Genomic DNA, 20910 nt, shown 5'->3' on the forward strand with positions numbered 1-20910 from the left:
ATATAGTCTTTGGTAACGGAACTCTATATTTTTTATGTAATTCCTTTGGCATTCTCTTACTTGTATTTCTTAAGATAGATTATTAGATCATATTTCCAATGATTGAGAACCTCTAGCAACTCAGTAATTAAATGCTTATGCTTATTTATTAACACAAACCCTTTGGAACTCAACACAATATACTTTGTGTTCACCTTATTCATAGGTGATAAGAGCCATACTGTTAACAAAGATAAAGTGAAATTAGCATCAATAAACACATTAGATCATAAAGTGAATTTCATGTTTCCAAAACACCTGTTATGAACTTTGTCCTTCATGATAACCGCATTTAAGAAAGCTGAATTTATGTCCTGACAATACAAGTAAACCACTTAAGAATGTCAGTTTTCTGATTAAAGACAAGTGAGTAGGTAGATTTAATTATCTGCAGAGAGAAGAATTACCAATAGATAAGGAGATTTGCTACTTTGCAGATAGAGTAGAGAGGAAATGTTTGTGTAGAAATTAAAGTTTTAAAAGGTAATGAAATCAATTAGCTATTCTGAATACTCATGACTTTAAACTTTTTTATTCATATCATTGCATATTATAATTAAATATCAACATGGTTAAAATCATCTCTATTTTGAACTTAGGTGGTTTCTTTAATCACTTATTAAAGGAAATAATTTAAGGAAGTATGTTATCATACTATAATATACAATTCAAACTTTGAAGTTCTTATGTTTGCACAAGATTGTAAGCTCTCTGAGGGCAAGACTCTTATTTTCTGCTGTTCGTATATTCCTTTAGCTGAGCAGGGTGCCTTGTGTGTGGTTCAGTACATGCATTTTTAAAGGGTGATTTCTTGTTAATATGCACATTCCTTAGGACTTCCTTCTTCCTCCGGTAATTACATTATAATAGATATGAGACTAGAAAGAGACCTCAGTCTGATGGTAAAATTTTAATATAAAGTTTATGCAGCATATCAATGTTTTTCTTGAATATATTGACTTAACCAATAATATGGCAAGGAATTAATTTTATGAAATCAAATGCTATGGTTTTTTTCTTCTTTTATATTGAAGCCAAAGGAGAAACTGCTTCTCAGCTTCAATCAAAAATGTCATTATGTGGGCAAGAAGATGTTATTGGCATAAATACAGCTCAACCAGAAAACATCACAGTGGCTCAGAAAGCTCCAGCTGAGAATTCCATTGTCAACTGTGACTCCCAGGCCCTAAACCTGTTAGCTGATCTCGCATTAAGCGCTGCTACCTCTACCACACCACCATCTGAGCCCAGAAACCTTCCTTGCTCTTCTGAATTGCCACAAAGCAATGTTTTGCTTTCTAAAGAACATTCTCTGAGCAATACATCTGACCATGAATATCATAGAGGAGTTAAAAGTAAAAAAAGGGGAGTGTTACCTAAGCCCCCCTCTGATAAGAAGAGTAATCTGACATCAGACTCCACTGTCAGCCAAGAGGAAGAGAGCTTGGTTCCTGACAGTCAGACCCCTATTGAAGCCCAGTCGGCACTTCCTGAGGAAACAATGGAAACTTCAGATGCAAGCCAAAGTTCTGTTGCTGTGGAACATTCCTATGCCCTGCTCCTTGCAGAACATTCAAAGAAGGTGCTACAGCAGAGAGGGTTACCAGGCCCTGCCTTCACCAAGAATGGCACAAAAGGCCCTGAAGCAGGAACCCCAGTGGGAAAAGTAATGCCATTTCGGCATCAGCTGAGCACCTCCCCTATTCAGAAGCTTCCTGAGGACCCAGTACTCAAGCGCAGGAGCAGATTGCTGTCTTCCAGCCTGAGAGACTTTTACTGCTCTCGTACTGTGTTCAGCTGTGACGGCTCCTTCAAGGTCACTTTCAAATGTGAAACAAACTATGTATTCAGCTTAGACAGCAAATATACCAACAACCCACTCGAGAAAACTGTACTAAGAGCATTACATGGGTAAGTAGGAGTAACACTTTATGAAATGGAGGTAAATTTCCTATTGAAAAAGTATAATGAGCAGAGATACTTGTGCCAAACTGTGGGAAAGGAGAAAGCAGTATTTTACGTAAATCCAGTGATTCAATAATATCAAGCAGTTGTGTTTACTGACACCAAAGAATATGAGGCTGGTTCTGCCACCATCTGTGATCACATGGAGAACTTTTGCAAGGTAACTTTAGCCTCATGAATAGCTTGCCATTTTGAGGTGCTCCTTCATAAGCCTTTGCAGTCTTTGAATTATAATATTTAAATGAGATCATAATGTAAAATAGTGAGATATAGAAATAATGCTTTACAGACTGAATTCCAGAAGAAACATTCAAAGAATTACTTCTAGCTTGTAAAGCTGATCAGATTGCTATGAGTAAGCAATTTTTCATGGGGGGGGGCGGGGGGTTCTGTAATTTTCCTCAAAAAGTGGTCAAGGCAGTAATAGAGTGGCAGAAAGTGTGGGCTTTGGAGTGTGGACTAATGCGGTGTTTCATTTGGGCTCTCCCACTTACTAGCTTCTGTGACCCAGAAGTTCCTGTGCTTCAGAAACTGACTGTCAATCTTTATTGTGTACACAACTCATATAGGGATCTCACTGAACTACAGATTTTAACTCAGTCTATTTGGGATGGGACCTGAGAATCTACAGGCCTAACAAATTTCCAGGCGATGCCAACAGTTGTTACATGCATTTGGGTTTTGCTTGGTGACTGGCACATGCTAATGAATAGACTAAGAGCAGGAAGCATTAGCTGTATGAAATGATATTGAACTACCTGTTAGTGGAATATTTCATATGTGAGTGACTAAATTGTGTCAAATTTGTTTCCTTGACTGGAGTTATGAGCTCACACTCATAAGAGTATACATTTACTGGTATGTTCCCATGTATTTATGAGGTCGTTTTCTGAGCCTTAATCCTATTTAACTGAAGCCTAGCTTGGTAGACCCTCTGACTCATCCCAATCCAGCTCTCTGCTATCGTTTTGCCTAGCAGTGGCCAGAACTGTTTTGTGTCACCCCTTTTGGTTTCAGGAGGTTTTCCAGAACTATAATCTGAAAATAGTATAGTTCCACTGAATTGCCCACGGATACATTTTAATTTTTAGACTTTCCCAACTATTAGAAGAGAGATACAAAAGTAGAAATGAGTAAGCCAGACTTAGCAAAGTCAGTTGCTAAAACCATTATCTAGATAATAGGTATACTGTGTCCACGAGAGTTTGCATGTTATCAAAGAAAAATCTGTTGGGAGATCTGTTTTTATCATGTTTCTAACACTTAGGGGTTTTGTGATTTGAAAGAAGTCACTTAAAGCTTTGATTTTCAGTTTTCTTCTCTGTCTCAGTAAAACGAGTAGATTAGGTTCATTGCAAGTATTTGTTAAATGAACTTCATTTTTTAACTTATTTGTTGCATGTCTGTGTAATTTTTAAAATAAAAATAAACTCAAAAATTAAGGTTAATAATGAAGGCCACTTGCTTATGTTAATAATAAAGTAACCATTTTCAATGATTTTTGTATGTTCTTTCTTTAAAATCTCAGGCCCTGGAACACTGATTTACCTGATAACGTGGAAGAAGTGAAGCTTTTACTTCATATGTGGGTGGCTTTGTTTTACAGCAATCAAAACAGAGTCATACGATCAACCCGAAAAGTAGTAGAACACAGCAACCCTGCCAAATATGTGTCTATCAATACCACAATAGAATCTTTTCAATTCAGTGAAATTGAGGAGTCCCCCAGTGTGGAAAGGGGTTCTGTAGGCCCTTTGTTGGAGACAGAGGAAGCTCCCAGAGGTCATAGTGCTGAAGTGTCCTTCCCTGACACTAACTCCTTGCTTCCTTTCATTAAACCACCTGCAAGAGGCTTGGAACTCTGGGTACAGAATGAACAGAAAGAAGTTTTTGTAAGAGAGGATCATCCAGATACTCCAGAAAAGCAGAATTTCATCTATTCTTGTAATAATGAGGTAAGTAAAGCTGAATACTACAAATTCTGGCATTTTTTTAAGTTTTCTTCTTTATATATAAAATTACATTCAAAACAAATTCGTTTATTTTAGGGAAGTAGATTCTCTAGCTTTGTAAGTCATTATAATGCCCAAAACTTAGTCTTCATGAGTATTGCTCATAGTTTGCAGGTGGAGCTTATCTGTCATCCTGATTGAAGAAACAGAAGTAAAAAATAATGGGGTTCAGATGATCTGGTAACCAACCATAATTATGTCACTTGTTTGTTGTATAATTTGAGACAAATTACCTGCTCTCTAAGCTTATTTTTCTTATAAAAAGAGGCGAATAATATTCATTATGTCTTTTACCCAGAGTAGTGTTTAAGGATCAGATGTGGTAATAGTAAATATTAGAAATCTTTGATAAGCATTAAATTAAAATTGAATATATTAAAATTATATTTGAAAAAAATACTGTCACAGAAAATAAAATGCCAGGCCTCTCATGGGTCTGTGGATAACTATTTATAAATAAAGAAAATACAGGCCAGATCACCAAATTTTAACTGGAGCAAAGAAGTTGTATATCAAAATTCCAAGTAAATGGATTGACAGAAATGCCTGCCTTTTTAAACTTTCAGCTCATTTTTATTTCAGAATAATTTTGTGTGGTTTTGGTTACCTTTAATGCCTGTCTTCACATGAGTAGGCAGTGTTTCTATACCTGGGGTTACTTGGGCATTTGCAGGTACAGGGGTGAGCCTCAGAGGGTCTGTGAATGTCTCCTGACGCTCATCGTCTTCATCATAATGAAGACTGATGTACGTAATGCTATGGACCAGATAATGGTCTGAACCCTTGGCTCACATTAACTCAGCTAATTATCACAAAACCCGATGAGTAAGGACCATTCCTTTCTGTCTTATAGATGAGACAACTAAGGCATAGAGGAGTATGGAAATTGCCTGAAGTCATATAGTTAGCAAATTGTCAAGCCAGGATTCAAATTTATACCATCTAGATCAGCGGTTCTCAACCTGGGGGTCGAATGACCCTTTCACAGGGGTCGCCTAAGACCATTGGAAAACACATATATAATTACATATTATTTTTGTGATTAATCACTATGCTTTAATTATGTTCAATTTGTAATAATGAAATTGGGGATCACCACAACATGAGGAACTGTATTAAGGGGTTGCGGCATTAGGAAGGTTGAGAACCACTGGTCTGTTTCTTAATGTTAAATTCTGTGTGCATATGTGTGTGTTTATGTGTATACTTACATACATGAGTTTTCTGTGTGTATATGATTTTTCTCCTGATGGGGTTCATAAATTTCATATGATTCTCAAAGATACATAAAATCCAGTTAAGAATTACTGCCTTAGAATAAGAAAATATAGTTTAGTCAGGCCGATATATATGTACTACTTATAAAGTATTTTTTGTTGTGGTAATATGTAATTAACTATCATCAGTATTAATTTTAGAAATTATCTTTGCAAACATAAAATAGAGTATTAAGAAGGAAGTAATGGTGTTAAAATTAATGATTTCTAAAAATTTCTATAGCATGTATTTAAAAATCTTCCATCATCTTCCTGGATACTGTGCCTTTACTTTAAAGATGCACACACAAATGCTATACCACTCCTTTGTTCTACAAGTGGGCAAACTAGGACACAAAAGAATTCCAGCACAGTGGGCATTAGAAACCAATAGCCATGTTGCTTTTAGTTGTGTGTTTAATTTTGCAGTTCTTTTAAATGATCACACTTTGCTTTAGAAACATTACACTTCACCTGTAGTCAGTTCCCACACTGCCAGTTCCTCAGCTCAGTGTTTTCTGTTAAGACAGAGATGTTTTTAATGAGGTTTGAAACCCAGGTCCTGACTTTTAACATGATTGTCACAAGACATGGCAGGAAGTCTGTGATCATAATGTTCCAAAAGTTAATATATGGTTAATATATATGGTTAATTGTATGATCAGTCCATTTTATTATATTCTGGACAAGACTATGTTTCAGCCTTTAAAAAAAAAAAAAACCTGTTTATGAGGTTATCAAAATTATCCAGAAGTAATTCTCCTAATGTTTAACCCAGATCCACATTCACCATCAGTCCCTTTGGTTCACTTTATTCATGCAAACTGTACTATGTTTTATTGTGCTCTGTTGAATAGGAGTTATTACAATGAGAAAGAAATTATCTCCAGTTATAAGCAAAGAAGATAGCTGAGGAATAAGAGATTTTCAAGTCTTTAAATTGTCAGTGGGCTAGCCACTTTTCTTCCTAAAAGTCCTTTTTAAAAAATGGGCTGTGAAATAAGTTTTGGAGATCTCATCTGTGTGTTTTATGTTTAAAGAAAACAAATTCCTATGTGTGGGGTATTTTAAGCCTGTCTAAAAAGAGTTGGATTTGTTTGATCTTTACCCTGTCTTATTCTTACAGAGTAGAAAATTCAAAAGCATGGACAAACTCAAATTAATCCTTTTCTATTCTGTTCTTCACATATAAATATTTAAAATAATCTGTTTGACTCTTGAGTTTGTTTTTTTACTTTTGTCATTTCAGATCATTGAGGGGAAATCCAAACAAGAGTCATCGGATAAAACAGAGACTTCTAATCTTGTGCTTTCTAACACTGGAAGTATCCAAATTAATGGGCCTTCTATTCCTGGTGAAGATAAAACCTTTGAGCCACTTGATAGCACAAGAGTGACTTCTTTTGATACAGTCACACAAACCACATTCACCAAGACTTGTGATGGGATCAGCAATCAGTCAGTGATTTGTCAAAAATCTGTGTATAGCACCCTTGAAAGCAAAGTCGATAATTTCCATGCAACAGTGCAAGCAAAAACAAGTGGTTTACAGACCCTTATCGAGCATAGCAGCCCCCAAAACAAAGAATGTCAGCCTACACAGGAAAAGAAAGATGATATGGGGTATGTAATGATTAATCTGGAACCAGTTACTCTTACTTTTGAAAAAAATGCATGTATACCAATACAGGCAGAAATTGCAAATAGAGCTGATAAACCTACAGTCTTTAATATGGAGTTGCTTAAACAAGTATCACCTGCTAGAAGTTTTAGACTTCCTATATCCACATTTGAAAAGGTACAAACACAAGGTCTTAAGGACATTCTATCTCTAGCAACATCAGGAGAAAAAGGCACTAAGTACCTCTGTGCCTCCTCAGTAAGTGGAGAGACACTAGCTAATAATGAAATGTGTTCATTACAGAAAGAGATTCCTGTTCCAGGCTCATCATTGCCAACTGATAATTCATTGGAAAAGGAGGCATTACCATTAGTTAAAAGTTCTAATTCTTCATTACCCAGAGAAGAAATGAAACTCTCTCAAGAACTTTTTCTGCAACCTAAGAGTCTCTTAAGCATATCTTCAGAAGAGATTTTGGAGCCATCACAGATTGAAGAAGCCTCACCATCAGCCTCTGCCATGTTGGAAAAAAATTACTCACTTAGCTGCATTCCATCAAGAAGTAATACTTCAAATGGCTCTTTAGAATTAAAAAGTGACAAGAGTGGTCTAAACAGTGAAAATAGGAATTTTGAATCATTTAAGTCCGCATTTGCTAAACAAACCAGCCTATCTATAAATGGAGAGGAGGTAAGCCTAGAGTTAGAGGAAGATTCTGACATTGACCTAACTCTCACAATATCACCACCTACAAGTCCCAGAGAAGAAATGCCAGCGGGTGAAACAGAGCAACATCAGGGGGCCCCATTACCAAATTTAGAACTCCAGGATATAGATGAAGACATAATTGAGCCACAAGAAGTGAATTCTGCTAAATATACTTCTGCCCTTGAGCTTACAGAGGAAGTTAATGTTACTTCAGACTTTCCCTTTGGTTCTTTAATTGAAGAAGTGTCACCAGCTTCTAGTCCTGACCCCCAGATACCAGTTGAAGAAATACAGCCATCTCGGGATGTGTCTCCATGTAGTTTAAAACATCCCGATGCACAGAGTGGGAAAAGTCGCAAATTCTCTCACATTGAATCAGTAGATTTGGCCATAACAGAAAAGGAAAATTCTTTTGGTCCTATCCATCCAATGGGACAAAATAACCTAACTCAGGTACCACAAATACAACTTCCTGCTGAAATGCCTCTACTATTAAATAATCATCCAGGAAGAAAAGATAAGCATTTAACCCTTCTGGGCAAAGTAACTAAGGAAATTGTCCCAAGTGAACATGATGAGGATTTCTCTTTCTCAGAAAAGGTGCCATGCTGCAATAAAGAATTAAACCAGCCTGCCTCAACTGGCAGTTACAGAGCTGACTTCAAGACTTCTCTAGAAAAATTGGTAACGTCAGGAAATCCATTGCAGCAAATCAGTATAGAAAACAGAAATTCAGGCTTAAATCACCTTGCCTTGGAGACCAGTGAGCCCCCATATAGTCCTAGAAAGATTTTGGAAAATAAGTCTTTGGTTGATACATTTATTTCTACAAATAGTCCAAGTGAAATAATGAATGTATCGTTAAAACAGGAGACTAGTCCGAAAAGCATTAAGTGTCTCTTTAGCAGTGATTTGAAAATAAATGAAGGCAGTTACATGCAAGTTCAGTCCTTGAGCTCTGACTCAGTCGATGAAGCTGATAATACACAGGCACACAGGCACCCAGAGCTCCCCAACCTTGCTTTTTCCTCTAGTGGTGCTACCGTAACCCATTTTACAAGACCCATAAACGTAGAGACAGGGTTTCAAACACAGGAAATATCAGTAGTCAGAATGGCCAGTTTGCTTAAGAATAGTGAAACCGAAGCTGAATCACATGAAAACAACATAGACCTAGGAGGTGTTGACTCTGAATCAAACGCCCCATCTCCAGAAGGCAAACAAAAAACCACCCATATGCCACAAGATATGTCAACATGCAAAACAAAAGATCTGTCGAATAAAGGACTTTCCCCCATGTATCTATATGCTGATTCTCATCAAAACACAGCAGTCACCAGTGAAAATGTCAATAAAGAGCCTTCTGCCTTTTTTGTTCCCAAATCTTGTGCTCCTCTTGTTTGTGGAGTCTCTAAAGAGCAGGTGGAAAATAAAAGCTCTGGTGAGGAGATCAGGACTGAGGAGGACTCTGAAACCCAGGGGGGAGACATGGATATTAGTGTGAATTCTGACTTCCATTATGAACCACTTTCCGGAGACTCTGATCAAGACTTTTTTGGTGATTGTAGAAATCTCAAATTAGACATGGAGAGTTCCTGTGCTTTGCGATGTAGTCACAAGAAAGAAGGTGCTTTGAAAGATGGTTATGACTCTTTCCTGAGCCTAACCAATAGTCATAAGGACGATTGGGCCTACTCTACCCAGGTTTCAGAGTTGGAGACCAGCATACCTCCCCGAAACCGGTTTGATGGATCAAAGAATGAAGAAAAGAGCGTGCCATGTTACATCCAAATCAGAGATCTCCATGGTATCCCCAGGACTTACACTAATTTTACTATAACTAAAGAGGTCAAAGGTACCAAGAGAACTTTGCATGGCCTGAGGAGGCAGCGCAATTTCACTGCTAAACATGGCTTGCTAAGCTCCTGGACAAATACTTGGCAGATAGAAGATAACCTTACTCAGAACACTTTAGATCTGGAATATCTGCGTTTCCAACAGAAACTGAAGCAAATTATAAAGAATGGAGATTCCCAGCTTTCTCTGTCTTCCACCAATGACTTTTTGAAGAAACCACCTCTCCAAATTGCCTCTGAAGCTTTCCCTTTGCCAAAAACATCTGAATCCTCAGTTCTCCATCCTCCATCCCGGAGCACAAGTACCCTCTTGGTAACAATCATGCACTCAGACTCCAGGCCACAGAGTCAGCACCCGAGACACCACAGGTCCAGCAAATTAGACAGTTCTTCCTTTTGGAAGGAAAGATGTGATCGCAGGAGAAATCATCTTACAAATTCTAAAAGAAATCAGACTGTTTCTTTCCACCTCAACAAACTGAAATATAACAGTACTTTGAAGGAATCCCGGAATGATATCTCCCTTATTCTTAATGAATATGCGGAATTCAACAAGGTGGTGATGAATGGCAATCAAGTCAGTTTGCGAGTTAAAGAGTCAAATGTTGGTTCTGGAGAAGCCACATCTCAAGAAATGTATTCATCTTCCCCAAGAAGATCAGCCTCCTATGAAGACATGATTACAGACTTGTGTAACAGTTTGCACATCAAACTAAAAAGTGTCGTGAAAGAGGCGTGCAAAAGCACCTTTCTGTTTTACCTCGTTGAGACTGAGGACAAGTCATTCTTTGTGAGAACAAAGGTAAGGTGACAGATTTTTTACTTATAGATTATATTATTTTGATTGCTATCTAATTTTAGCTTAAAATAATAAATTTAGCATTCTTGGCTTCAGAAAAAGATGATATATGAAGTGGTATTTGAGTTTCACAGCTCAGTTTTTATCTGCATACCAAATGTTATGCTGCAAGGATCTATCTATCTTTGGTACTATATTTGAAGATACGTATGATGTTCCAGAATTAATGGAATGACTAATTTTCACAAAAAGTTACCAGTATAGACATACTTAAATTCAAATACAAATACAAATATGTTCTTAGGTAAAATGCAGATTTTTAAAAATTACGTTATTAAGCCCTAACTGGTTTGGATCAGTGGATAGACCTGTGAAAGGTCCCAGGTTCAATTGCAGTCAAGGGCACATGCCCAGGTTGTGGGCTCGATCCCCAGTAGGGGGCATGCAGGAGGCAACCGATCAATGATTCTCTCTCGTTGATGTTTCTATCTTTCCCTTCCTCTCTAAAATCAATAAAAATATAATTTAAATTAAAACTGCTTTATTAATATGGATAATTGAGAGGGACCTCTTTTGGTCTTAGATCAGTGGTTCTCAACCTGTGGGTCGCGACCCCTTTGGCGGTCAAATGACCCTTTCACAGGGGCCGCCTAAGACCATCCTGCATATCAGTTATTTACATTATGATTCATAACAGTAGCAACGTTGCAGTTATGAAGTAGCAACGAAAATAATTTTATGGTTGGGTCACAACATGAGTAACTGTATTTAAAAGGCCAGAAGGTTGAGAACCACTGTTTTAGATGTATTTTTTTCTTGAATTTTAGGATAACTGATGTTCTCGTAAGAACATGATACTTAATTTTAAATGATGTAACCATGGTAAAATTCTAACTTCACAGGAGCCAGAATCCGTCTCCATTTACCATGAGCTTCCTCATTTTATCCCCTCATAATTTCTCTTAATTTTTAGAAAATACAGTATTCTCTCTTTTGTTTTAACTTTTAAAGTATAATTTCAAATTCATGAAGGTTGCAGAAATGTTAACATTTCTGAATGTTAAAAGATGCCTTACTATTTACATTTCACCCAGATGCCCCATTGTTAACATTTCTGAACCATTTGAAAATATGTTGCAGTTATAATGTCCCATTACCTCTTAATACATATGTATTACCTTCATATGAGACTGCTGCACTAAGGAAGCAACTTGTGTATATTACCCAACAAGAAGGACACTGTTTTGTATGATCACAGCACAACCCTAGAAATCAGGACCTGAGCACTAATGCACTGTGCTAGTTCAGTCCACAGACCCCATCTTAAGTTCAGTATCATACTGTCTTTGCTTGTCATGTGTCTGTTTTTGTCAGATTCCTATTGTACAATAAAACTTTGATTTTGCAGGTTTCAATTTAAAGGACTTCAGATTTAACGGACAAAATTTCCAGTCCATGTCATATGTGAAAAATAAAACCTTGTTAATTTTAAAATGCTTTTAATCAAAATTTGCTTATAATTAACAGGTTATTTTTGTTGTTGTTAATTCACTGTTATTTTTAACAAAATTTTAGTATGTAGGCCATATGTTGGAAAAACCACTAGTAATTTCACCAACATAATTATTACATATCTACAACTAAAGTCTACATATTTAAGTTAGAGTCACCATAAACAGTGTTTGAAGAATGATTAGCACATGATCACACTGAATCTCTCGAGGTGATTGGTTCTGTTTTCTCAGGTGACTTTATGCTGGCTGGTGTTCTGATTTGTGCTAAGCCACGCCCCAGCTATGTGCATTTGTTTACTCATGGTGACTGGTGAATACATGCATTTACTAAACCTATTCAGGATAAATTTAAAATTACAGTATAGAAAATCTGTGAAGTTAATTTTTTATACATATTTCATTTTAATTACACAAACATGTCTAATAAGTAAAAACAAGTAAACTAATTTGTCAATTTTTTAGCATACACATTTGGAAATCCTGCTTTATCTACACTAATAAAAGAGAAACATGGTAATTAGCATACGACCGCTACCCTTTTCATTGGCTAATCAGTGAGTATATGCAAATTAACTGTCAGCCAAGATGGCGGCCGGCAGCCAGGCAGCTGAGAACAGGATGCTTGGTTGCCCCAGCGATAGAGGAAACCAAGGTTCCCGCCTGCAGCTGCGGGGCTCTGAACTCCTGAAGCAACAGCTCCAAAAGATACAATGTTTCAATTATAGAAGCTAAAAGATGGCGGTTAATCTGCATACTCAGGTTCAAAGCGGTAGAGCGAAGCCAAACAGCACTGAAGCCGCAGAGCAGAGAGGCCTCCAGGCCCGGGATCAGGGGAGCCAAGAGGCCTCAGGGCCCCGGGATCAGCGGAACCGAGAGGCCTCCCAGCCCCGGGATCAGCGGAGCCAAGAGGCCTCAGGGCCCCGGGATCAGCGGAACCGAGAGGCCTCCCGACCCCGGGATCAGCGGAGCCTGATGGAAGCCCTGTGTGTTTATGCACCCTGGGGGTTCAGAGGTCCTGTCCTAGGCAGAGGCCTATGGCAAAATTTTCGACTCTGAGAAGCAGCCTGCAGGCTGGAAGGCGGCTCCTCTGACCTTGGTGCTGGAGAAGACCATTAAGCAGAAAACTAAAGAAACCGATTTTACATCATTTCCCAGGTGGAGAACAGTTGGCATGTAAGCCCCTGATCAGTGCCCAGCCTCTCCTCTGTCAGTCTGTCTCACTCTTAGGTACCATGTTCTTTGTTCTGTCTTAACTGCAACTCATTTTTAGACTAGATTGCTTTTAAAAGAAGACTAAATAGTTTCCCTTAAGTTATTTAGGTGGTGCTGGGGCTGCTAGGGCTGCTGGGGGCCTGATAGAAGACACAAACACGCAACAGGGGGCCTGTACCCAGTAGCCCCAAGGCCCGCCACCTTGGTGCTGGGGCTGCTGGGGTATCAGAGACACAAACCCGCAGGCCCGGCACCCAGCAGACCCAAGGCCTTCGTGGCAGCACTAAGGAGCAGCAAGCCAAGCGGTAGGAAGCAAGCAGGTGGGCAGTAACAAGGGAGGGGTCCCGGACTGCAAGAGGGCACATGCTGGGCTAAGGGACCCCCCACCCATCCCCAGTGCACGAATTTCGTGCACCGAGCCTCTAGTTATATATAACTGACTTTCGGCTTTAACAGACACCACCTTGCCCAAATTAATCCATTATATTAAGGTTTTACTGCATTAACATTTTTCATTTTGTTGATAGTTTCTACCAATTCCTTCCAATATACAGTTAATAAGCATGTTGTAGTTATTAGTAAGTGGGAGATACAATAGACTATGTAAATATCCTATTCTTCTTGAGACTTTCACCCACCAGATTGATTCTTGTCTGAACCAGATATTGTGATGGTTGCCACATCGTGGTATTCTAATTCTGTCATTCCTTGTACATTCCTTAGTTGGCCTTCTGCTGTAGGATAGATCTTTTCATTCCCTTCCATTTGTTCTTTTGCTTATATCAGTGTGAACCCATGTTCCATATTATTTTACTCAAAAGTTATCATTTGGTTATTATTATGTTAATGCTCAGATTGTCCCAGACCCAGCTAGTGGGAGTCCCTTTCAGAGTTGGCTTCTGTGTCCTTTAGACAAGTCCCTATAATTCTTTGGCTAACTTCTCCCTTTGTGGTACCATGTGATGTTACAGGCTTATTTTGTGTATTTCCTCACTCAGCCTTGAAGTCAGCCACTTCTCCAAGGAGCTGTGATTCGTTTTAGTGAAGAATCGCATTTGGAATTGTTGTGGGCAGCAAGAATGGCACCAGGTTTTAGACCAGTGGGGTCAGACCAGATCTGGGTTCAGCAACCTTGGAACTTGAGTTCTAGCTAGGAAAGAATTCAGAGCCAAGACTCAAACTATAAGAGAACATTCATTTGGAAAATCAGAGAGGCAGAAGTTTCATAGAAGAAATGGGCTTAGAAAACAAGTTATAGAGGTAAAGGAAGGGCCCTTGGAGCTTTACCTTGAGGAAGGTAAAGGTGACGTGCCTGGGAAGGATAGAGAAGGGACTGGGGAAGGAAATAGCAGGTGTGCTCCAGGGAGAGCATGCTGGGTCCTCAGTCCTAAGGGTGGAGATTTCAGGGGAGGTCCTAAGGGAAGATCTCAGTAGAATATTCATCAGCTTTCCAGGTGTGTCCTTTCAGGGTCTAGGTCTCCCCCGACTGATTAGTTAGTTGGTGCCAGGGCAGGGGATCATTCTCCAATGCATCCGGTCTTAAGGTCAGCTGTGGGGTTGCTTGTCTGGTTTTGCTGCTTTCCTGGGCCTGGACCTGAGTCACAACTGAGGCCTAGATGTTATCTCTAGGAAAGAAATGTCATGGGATTGGAGTCTAAACCAACAATATGCTAGGGAAGGAAAGGTCACCCTGGGGACGAGATCCGACCCTACAAATGTCCATTGCTAGGCACCCGGGACCTTCCACCCTGGTGACCTTGTGTATCTGGCCCATCATCCTTGCTCTGCTCATGTCTGTCTAACTGCCTGCCACAGAATCAAGACTTGGCAATGGGTGAACTCAGTGCTACTGGATGCCTTTGCATCTACATCCATCAAGCAAACAGCCAAGAACTATCTGTTATATGTACAAATAACACCTGTATGTTTCTTTTTAAAATAAAAATAGGTGCACACTGTTCCCCAATTCCAGTCCAGTACCACCAGGTCTATTCTACCTTTGTCACACTTGCAGTTCCTTCTCAAGCTGTAAGGGTTCTCAATTGCCCTCTTTGTACCTGCTGTTTGGCTCACCTCCTACCCCAAGTGTAATTAGCCCTGGTCATGCCAGCCCCATCTTCACCTGCCTGGAGCGCTAGCCCAAAGCATGCCCCACCCCCCCTCCACTGGTGGCAGGAGCCAGTTCAAATGAAGGCAGTCGTCCTTCTCAGTGTCTGTTTTAGAGCCCTAACATGTACACATGAGGGGAAATGAAAAACACTGATAAAAGAAACAAAAATAAATGTAAATGTAAAATTAAATGTGGTAAGTATATTGGTGCAGGTGCTTTGAAATTGTTTTGAGAGAGTCAGGGATATTTTACTAAAGTTAGCAAGGTTGACCTGTTGTGTAAGGTGTGGAAGGCTAGACTAGTAAGTGTTCTGGTTCTAAATGTTTGGCTAGATTTGTTTTATAGTTCACTTATGTCAGTACTTCTGAGAAGTCCTGTATTTCAGATTATCTGTCACTTGGTTAAGTCCGTAAATGTTGAGTTACTGAGTAACGTTAGACATCTGAAGATGTTGTATGTGATGAGTGTGACAGTTATCAGAGGGGCACATCAGGTAGATGCTAATGAAACATGTAAAGCAGCTTCCTGCTCTTCCCAGAGGCAGGTGTGAGGATGCAGTGGATGTAACACAGACACTCCCTTCAGGGGTTGGAAGTCTGCCCAGAGGGACAGCAGGCAGTTTTAGTCATTGGTTCAGTGCTGCAGGAAGAAAAGCATAAGGGAACCCTGAGAGGGTTTCTGAAAGGGCCATAAGAGTACACGGGCCCAGTGAAGAGGCTGGTCATCATGCCTGGAGCATAGTGTGTTCTGTCAAGAAACAAGTTTAGAGATGCAAGAAAGGGCCATTTTAGAAGGGCCTTAATAGAAATCATGCTAAGGCATTTAGACTATAGCATGAACTGGAAAAATGATAGATGATAAGCTTTAACTTGAAGCTATCCATTGTTAGTTACTTTCTTCTTCAAGATAGCTTATGGCTCCTATTTTGTGTAATTTAATTATGATCTTAAAATATTTAGTTTATTCCAAATTTATGGAGTCTGATCTTTCTGTGTAACAGATTTTATTTTCCTGTTGAGGATTATTTTCTTCTCCAAGGTACTTCATAAATGGTTGCCAGATTTTATCCCTGTACCCACCTACCCAAACCCCCATAGTTTTTGTTCCAGTTTACATGCCATTCTGGTAAGAAGTATTATTGAAAAAGTATTAAATAGCCTTCAATCCTTTTGAAGGTGCTTAGCCTCCAAAAGTAACCTGAAAATTCATTTCCTTTTTACCTTGAATTAAAGTTACAGTAAAATCCTCAATATAATGGACTAATTCAGGCAAGGGGCTGTCTGTTAAAGCAGAAAGTCCGTTATATATTAAAGTAGGTTTTCTGAATGTGTATGTTAAAATATTGACAAATTTGTTAACCCGTTTTTACTTATGTAGACATGTTTGTGTAATTAAATTTAACTATGTATGAAAACTTTAATTTCACAGAAAAGTTTTCTATATGTGTTACTGTAATTTTAAATTTATACTGAATAGGTCTGGTTAAATGTGTGCATTCACCAGTCATCTCCAGTAAACAAATGCACACAGCTGGGGTGTGGCTTAGCACACATTGGAACACCAGCCAGCATGAGTTATATAACTACTTCAGAAAGTCACACAGTGAGCTAACAAACCCAGTTACCTCGCAAGATGTGGTGTGATCACATGCTAATCATTTGCCCAGCATTGTTTATGAGCAGTGACACTTGGACTTAAATATTAGACTATAGCTGTAACTATGTAATATTTATGTCAACAAAATCACTAGTGTTTTTTTCCCAACATATGGCCTATTTGCTAAAAATGAAATAACAAAAAAATGTTAATTTAATTATTAGTTAAAAGCATTTTAAAATTAACAAGGTGTTAATTTTCACATGTGACACTCATATGACAAATGGACCAGAAATTTTGTCTTTTAAATCTGAAGTCCATTAAATCAGGGTCTGAAAAATTAAGGGTGTACTGTAATTTTATTTGGCTAATAATTCCTGAAACATATCCTAAAATAAGTCAGATTGAGTTAGCATCATCACTATATCCCTGTTTTGCCACCTTGAACAGAATACTTAAATTCTTTTTGCTTCCTTCTCAAAAGCAACAGTGCAATATCTTAGTTCTCACACCCTTTATAGAGCACAGATGATATGGTTTTCATATGGAGAGATCATAGGTCTGGTAGGAATATTTCAAGATATCATCATGCCTGTTTCAACAGTGAATGTGCCGTTTCATAATATCTTATCATGTGGCCACTATTTACAACAGAAAATAACAAATTGTGTGCAAAGATAAAACTAATCTCCAAGTGAGAAAGTTGACACAAAATAAACAGGATTAAAATCTTGTTAAAGCAAAATGTTTCTAAAAGCTCACAAAGCTATCCTTATAATTCTTCAGTCCTGAAGAATCCTGAAGCGTTCGGTTGATGATGGGATGTCATGACCCATTTATATGTAAGATGAGGAAGATCTATCAAAATTCAGAATGCATGACAAGAGCCCACAACACGAATGCCACAGTGTTTGGTGAAAATGTTGAACAGAAAATGTATTTATTCAAATAATTTATTATTAAAATAAGTGAGGGCTAAAGATTTATATTTAGACATTTTAGTGGGCTCCATTAAAAGAAATCTTGCCTGTAGGAATTTATTTGAAAATACATGGCCCATACATTTTGAGTGATGAACTGAAATAGTCAAAATACAGTATTTCTTATATAACTAGGAACATCAAGGTGTGCAATGGAAACCTCCAGAATCCTTCAAACAAACTGTCAAAATCACAAAGGACAAAGTTAATGTTTTTATTAAATGACCTTACCCTCTCCCAAGCAGGCTATTACAGCCCTATTCTGTGTAACAGCATTGCCTAACAACCATGCACATATATCTTCATGGTCAAGTCTCCACATCAAGAGACTGTTCTCTCACCTCACAACCAATATCCATTTAATGATACTCGAAATAATACATAGCTGTTATGGGTATTATAATCAAGAGTATGTTCTAGAAACATTTTAACCAGAAACATTTTTTAGTGCATCACAGTATGCCCAAGGTAAATCCCCTTGAAGAGGGTGAGACTCAATATATTAGTCTGGTGGTTAAAAAAAAAATCAGCCTTTGATACTTTATGGACATAAAACACCCTATAGTGCTTTTTTTTTTTTTTGCATTTTTTATAAATTGATTTTTAGAGAGGGAGGAAGGGCAAAGAGACATCGATGTGATATATGATATACATCAATCAGTTGCCTCCCATATGTGCCCAGACCAAGGATTGAACCCGCAACCTGGGTATGTGCCCTGACTGGGAATTGAACCCGTGATCTTCCGGTGCACAGGATGATGCTCCAAACTGAGCCACACTGGCCAAGGCTTTTTTTTTTTTTTTTTTTTTTGCCTTTGAAATAAACTTATAAAACCCAACTGTTAGTGATACTGAGGAGTCATTTCTTTCACAGGTGAAAGCTCACTTAGTATAAGACAAACTGCCATTTATTGTTGCCTTGTTAGGATATAATTTAGTAAATAGGATGTGCTTTTTTATGTTCTTGGTAAATTATAAAAGTTCTGTGCATTCATTTTTTTTTTTTTTTAGTAATGGCTATTTCTAAATCTTTCAGAATATTCTGAGGAAAGGAGGCCATACAGAAATTGAACCTCAGCACTTCTGTCAAGCTTTTCACAGAGAGAATGATATGCTAATGGTCATCATCAAAAATGAAGATATCTCATCACATTTACATCAAGTAGGTTTGAAAATAACCTTTTTCTTACAAAGAAATGTATTCCAGGCCTTTGTTACTCTATAATTATCAGACTTGTCACTGCCTTTTTTTACTCATAATAATTAACCAAGACAGAACTATAAAGATACTGATAAATTTTCATCTAATAGTAACAAATCTTTCTTTTATAGGAATTATAAAATTTTTCTTAACTCTGTTATATTTACCTATTAGTTGAATAAAAGTAATTGCTTCTTCCAAGAAGATCTAACTTATGGGTATAGCCTATCAGGAGGTAGTAACCGATCCCTACAGCACCTACACCAAGTGAAGCCGCAGACAGGGAATGATGGTGTTAGCTTGTTACCTGCCTGATTACAGGTCCCTAAAGCCTCAGGTGTACTCTTCCCTGTCTCCAACCTTAGCAGTTATAGAGACTGTATTTACATGTTTTATGATGAACTGAGTTAATATTCCTTATGTGTGGTAGAATTATCTATCAGTCATCAAGGTCAAAGTATTTTTAGCTGTCCTGAATCTTGAAACCCTCAGATGAAAAGTGACAAAACCCAATAAATTTATCTTTATTGTGGGATCCTTTTATGTTTAATAGATTCCTTCTTTGCTGAAGCTGAAGCATTTTCCCAGTGTCATCTTCGCTGGAGTAGACAGCCCTGAAGATGTTCTCAATTACACCTTCCAAGAGCTGTTTCGGACTGGAGGCTTTGTGGTGTCAGATGACAGAATATTAGAAACTTTAACATTAGGTTAGCCTTTTAATTTCCTTTCCTGTTTCTTAAGTTCTATTTCATGAAAAATATCAACTCAAAATAATGTCAGTCTCTACCTTTAGAAGGCTAATTTTTGCTCTATGCTATGCTAAGCAGTTTTTTATATAGTTCTCATTCCCAATATGCATGCTCTTAGCCTCCCTTGTTTTACTGATTGTCCTTACCACTAAACCAGCTCCTAAGTTCCTTCTCTCAGGATTGTGGCTAAAATAGTCATACACATTTGAGGTTTTGTTAAATTTGATTCCTTCACTTGCCAAATGAAGTCAGCTACAGATTTTGTTTAGAATCAGCCCGCTTCCATTTCTGTTGCTGTCACACTTACTACCTTATTGATATGGAAATCTGAAAAAATGGTTACTGAAAGTCGTGTTAATTATCTGCTTGAACACTCATATAGTTGACCTGGACAGCGTGAGTTTGAGCTATGTGCATCTACTTATACTTTATCTGATCAGTTCAAGGGTCAACTGGAGATTGGGAATCTGTCAGGGTAGGGGATCTACTTAAGTTATATGTAGTTAATCCATTGCGTGGGCAGTCAATGACCCTAACCCTGAGTTGACCTAGGAGATTGTCAGAACAGAGCAGACACTTTTATGTAAGATCAAAACCTGCCTAGCTCAAACATGAATGGTACATGGAAATTGGAGGTGAAAAATATTTGTAGATTCTGTATTTAGAAACATGGACTTTGCTGTTGCAACTAAACCTCCTATGTGATCTCTGTACATTCAAAGCTTTAATTGCTAGGAATTGCAGTGCTTTCTCTGCAGAGCTCTCTCCTACTGCAGTCTGAGTAGGTAGGGCTGAATCGAGGGGCCATAGATTGCTGTATCTTTGAAATGCAATATGGGGTCCTATACAGCCACACAAGTGGCAATCAATGATGGTATACACTCAAACACAGGTGTTTTTTTTTACAAGTAATAAATTCTGGCCTTTGAGTAGAAAACCAAAAATCTTAAAACACAATTTATTCTATCCTGTAGTTCAACTGAAGGAAATTGTGAAAGCCCTGGAGAAACTAAATGGAAATGGAAGATGGAAATGGTTGCTTCACTACAGGGAAAATAAAAAGCTAAAGGAAGATGTAAGGTAAGGCCTGATGGCAAGTGAGGGCTTGGGCGGGGGTCCTTCTCTTCCCTTTGACAGGGGGATATGGAAATACCATGTGATTCACCCTGAAATATTCAATGTGGTCTGGACTGGTATTATTCAAGGTTAAGTTTGTACTGCAATGGAAATCACCTGCATCACTAAACATAGTATTTAGATCTGTTGGCTGGTTTTGGGATTTTGTTTTTATA

General features: G+C 38.2%; 1 protein-coding gene across 4 annotated transcripts in view; it reads left to right on the forward strand.

Annotated features, from left to right (window-relative positions):
* Positions 1-20910, forward strand: part of TASOR2 (transcription activation suppressor family member 2) — a 99535-nt gene that overhangs the window by 69023 nt on the left and 9602 nt on the right. For 3 of the 4 annotated variants that reach the window (XM_070391390.1, XM_070391414.1, XM_070391399.1), the window contains 6 exons: positions 1074-1950; positions 3533-3959; positions 6522-10259; positions 18705-18830; positions 19423-19576; positions 20593-20698. In XM_070391390.1, the coding sequence (XP_070247491.1) occupies positions 1074-1950; positions 3533-3959; positions 6522-10259; positions 18705-18830; positions 19423-19576; positions 20593-20698 (5428 nt within the window). Of the gene's footprint in view, positions 1-1073; positions 1951-3532; positions 3960-6521; positions 10260-18704; positions 18831-19422; positions 19577-20592; positions 20699-20910 lie in introns of those variants that run through there. The other variant, XM_070391407.1, reaches the window with a different exon arrangement.

This window comes from Myotis yumanensis, unplaced genomic scaffold (assembly GCF_028538775.1).
Source record: "Myotis yumanensis isolate MYYU_CA2020_CCGP unplaced genomic scaffold, mMyoYum1.0.hap1 SCAF_1, whole genome shotgun sequence".
In the NCBI taxonomy this organism is placed as follows: domain Eukaryota; kingdom Metazoa; phylum Chordata; class Mammalia; order Chiroptera; family Vespertilionidae; genus Myotis; species Myotis yumanensis.